General features: G+C 56.3%; 1 protein-coding gene across 1 annotated transcript in view; it reads right to left on the bottom strand.

The window, feature by feature from the left end:
* The window catches only part of PCSK6 (proprotein convertase subtilisin/kexin type 6), a 44,388-nt gene that overhangs the window by 21,986 nt on the left and 18,942 nt on the right, over positions 1–3,460 (bottom strand). The window contains exons 3-6 of the mRNA XM_009887511.1: positions 3,396–3,460; positions 2,616–2,759; positions 1,941–2,017; positions 1,099–1,187 (exon numbers count right to left, since the gene is read on the bottom strand). The exon at positions 3,396–3,460 is cut by the window's right edge and continues 18 nt beyond it. Coding sequence (XP_009885813.1) covers positions 1,099–1,187; positions 1,941–2,017; positions 2,616–2,759; positions 3,396–3,460 — 375 coding nt within the window. The remainder of the gene's footprint in view (positions 1–1,098; positions 1,188–1,940; positions 2,018–2,615; positions 2,760–3,395) is intronic.

Raw genomic sequence — 3,460 nt, 5'->3', positions numbered from 1 at the left:
GATGGGATGGGATGGGATGGGATGGGGATGGGGATGGGGATGGGGATGGGGACTTGCCGCAGCCTTTATGGCCCCTGCCGCCCCCCCAGTCACCCTCCCCAGGGTTATTTCTTCCCTCAGGAGATTTTCCTGGCCCAGGGACACCCCTCTGGCATCGCGCTCCTCCGCACCCCCGTGCAGACACAACCCTAACAAAAGTAGCTTCTCCCGTGGCCGGGATGAACAAGCCGAGAGAAGGGACTAAATCCCGAATCCACCCGTGGGCGCTTGTGTCCGTGCTCCTGACGGTGACATCTCCCGGCGTTGGGGTGGTAGGAGGGGTCGCAGCAAAAGCCCCTCTCCCGTTCCAGCCGTGCCGGGGACGGGGCTAAAACCCCCGATGAGGACACGGCTCCAGGCATTTGTCCCCTGCATGGTCCCATTGGCCACGCGGATGGGGTGACGTGCTCCCACCCCCATCTCCCCGGTGGTCCATATACTACCAGAGCTGGCCAGAGCATCCCCAGCTCAAACCGACCTCCAAAACCAGCTGGGCTAATGGAAATGAGCTCTGTGAGGCTAATTACCATCAGGATCCAATTTGGTGATAAAGATTCGTCTGCTTCCTGCGCATCATGTTATTTTTGGGATCGTGCAAAGATCCCCCTGCCTCCTTGGCGCTTTCCCCATGAGGACGTTTTGGGGGTCCTCCCAGACCCTCCCCGCCTCCGAGCGGCTCATCTGCAGACATTAACCCCCCCAAAAAAACAGCCAACCCCCCTCTCCCCCCACCCCCAAAAGCAGCTGTGGACTTGTGGGGTGAAACCACCACATCCTCAATCCACGTGCACCCTCACGACAAGGATGCAGCCCGAGCAGAAGGTTTCCACCCCAAAATACATGGAGCAAGGGTCCCCTCCACCCCGTGTCATCCATCCTTCCCCCAGCATCCCCTCAGGGCTCCCTGCAGCCGGGGCACCAAGGAAGAGATTCTCTCCTGACAATATTTGGGAGAACAGCATCCCACCACCCACCCCGGGAGCCCATCGGCATGGCCACGGTGGCCACGGTCCCTCAGGGAGGGGGACGGGGACGGAGAAGGGCAGGAGCCAGTCTCACCTCCGATGCGCGCGTTGTAGGCAATGCCCACGATGCAGTATGAGTTGGTCGCCGCCGCTGCCACTTCCCCTGCGCAGCGAGTGCCGTGCCTGCAAAGAGAAATCCCCCGTGAGCCCACATCCTGCGGCAAAGCATCCCTCCGGCCACCCCCCACCCGGCACCCACAAAGCGGCCCTGCGGCTGGAGCGGTGGAAGAAAGCGCCCCAAAAGCCGGAGAGTCCTTATCCGAAACCCACCACAAGAGCTGGAGGATGGAGGAAACCAATGCAAAAAGTAATTTGCTCTTCGCATTTTGCGCCGCAATGCAATTTGCCGTTTGCATTTCGCATGGAAATGCAATCCGCTCTTTGCTTTTCGCGCCTCTGTGCAATTCGCTCTTCGCATTTTGCACTCGGGTGCAATTTGCTCTTTGCTTTTCGCACCTCAACGCAACTTGCTCTCTGCGTTTCACATCTATATGCAAATTCGCTCTTGGCGTTCCCGTTTCCCTTCCGGTGTTCCCGTTCCCCTTCCACAAGGGCCACCGTGTGCCCATCCCACTTCAATGGAAGCCCAGAAAGCACATCTAACTTTTGACATCTAAACCACCCCAACACGACTCACGTGGTTTCACCCAAAACCATGGCAAGGAACCCCCTCCCCCACGGTGCATCATTCGATGGCTCGTTAGCAATTAGCGTGGTTGCCACAGGCTGGATTTGCAATGCAAAACATGTAATGCCGCATCCTCTGCGGCGCCGGGGATGGGGAAAGGCCCTGGACCTGGAAGCCCCCTCGGGGGAGGATGCCCATCCCTGAGGACCCCCGCGCACCCCGGCTTCACGGCAGTCAGCGTCACGTACTTATTCTCGTTGCTGGCATCATAACGCGGAGTCGGATCGTGGTCGTTCCCGTTGACATCGTAGCTTGCGAGAGGGTCCTGAAAACACATTGCCACCATGAGATTCAACTTCCCAGCCCGGCGCGGGGCAAAGCGGGCTCGGCGGCGGCGCGGTCCCACTTCACCCGCAGACAGCTGGGCAGTAAATGCCATTTGCCTCTTAGTTTCTGACTATTTGCTCAAGGCAAAGAGTTTTTGGGCTGCAGCCCCCGCTGAGAGATGGCTGCCCGGGGGGAACAGCCTGCTCTCACTGGAGAAAAGTTCTCTGAGCCCCGAATCCTGCTGGATCTGGCACTGTCCCCCCCTAACGCTGCGGCTATTTTGGGTTTGAGAAGGGGCCGAGCGGGTTCGTGCAGGTTTTTGGCTCTGCCCCGGCGAGCCGGAGGGAGGTGGCCACTTCCCAGGCAGCTGCAAAGGGAGTTTCCCCCAAACCCTCTTGTCTAAAAACCTCATTTCCTTCTTAAAAACATCTCCAGCTTTCTTTTTAAAATAAACATTTGCTTCTAACCTGCCAATGCACAGACTTAAGCTGTGTTTATATGCTGAAGTTCTCCATAAATCAATTCACCGTTAGGACCAGCCCCTGCCCATCCATCCCCAGCCCGCCCAGTACCAGACTGTCTTGCTCCCAGCTCACATAGTTTTGCAGGAGGTCCGGGTGGTTTCTCTCTATGCCGTCATCGAGGATGGTGACCACCACGTTTTTGCCGGTGTAGCCCCTCTGCCAGGCTGCCAGGACGTTCATCTCTGACCTGCAGCGACTGTTTTTATCACCGCAGTGCTACGGGGTGGAAAACACGGCTGTAAAAGGGCTGCAACTCCATTTCAGCCCATCTGAGCAAGCGGCCGGGCTGGGAGCCCATTTAATCAACCAGAAAATATATTTACATCCCACCCCCTGCCATATAACTCATAGATTTGTTATAACTTTACTCCATTGATCAACGCCATCCCGCAGCAGTTAATCCGGGCAATGCTATCTCCCTATTATTCTTCTCCTCTTCCATTTCAAACACTGTGGGCACTTTGGTTTTGAAGTGTTCATTTCCGTTCTGCGCTTAATTTTCGATGAATTTCCCTGTCAAATACAGATCGATGAAGCAGGCAGGAGAAAAAATGATATTGCAAAGAGATGGCTGCAGCTCTTGGATGGGCAAAACGCAGCGGCGTTGCTCCCCAGCCTTCGCTGCGCAGACCATAATGAGGGGCTGCTAATGATGGTGAGACACTTCAAACTAGACCCTCCTGTGTATTAATTTCCAATTTTCAAATCCTGCTGCCGAGCGCATTTGCTGATATTAAGATGTTTCATTACTGGCCGGGCTGCGTGAAGATTGATGACGCTTTGATTAAAAATAAATTAACCGCCCCGTAAAGCAGCGGGTTCCTCGCGGGGCGGCGGAGGGGAGATACCCACCAAGTACCACATGTTGGGCCACACCGGGTCGTTGAAGGGCAGGGCGTGCGGCTCGCCTCGGACCT

This window comes from Charadrius vociferus, unplaced genomic scaffold, assembly GCF_000708025.1.
Source record: "Charadrius vociferus isolate BGI_N301 unplaced genomic scaffold, ASM70802v2 scaffold190, whole genome shotgun sequence".
Classification (NCBI taxonomy): Eukaryota; Metazoa; Chordata; class Aves; order Charadriiformes; family Charadriidae; genus Charadrius; species Charadrius vociferus.
Note: the sequence above shows the minus strand (reverse complement) of the source record. Positions and strands in the feature narration are given on the sequence as shown.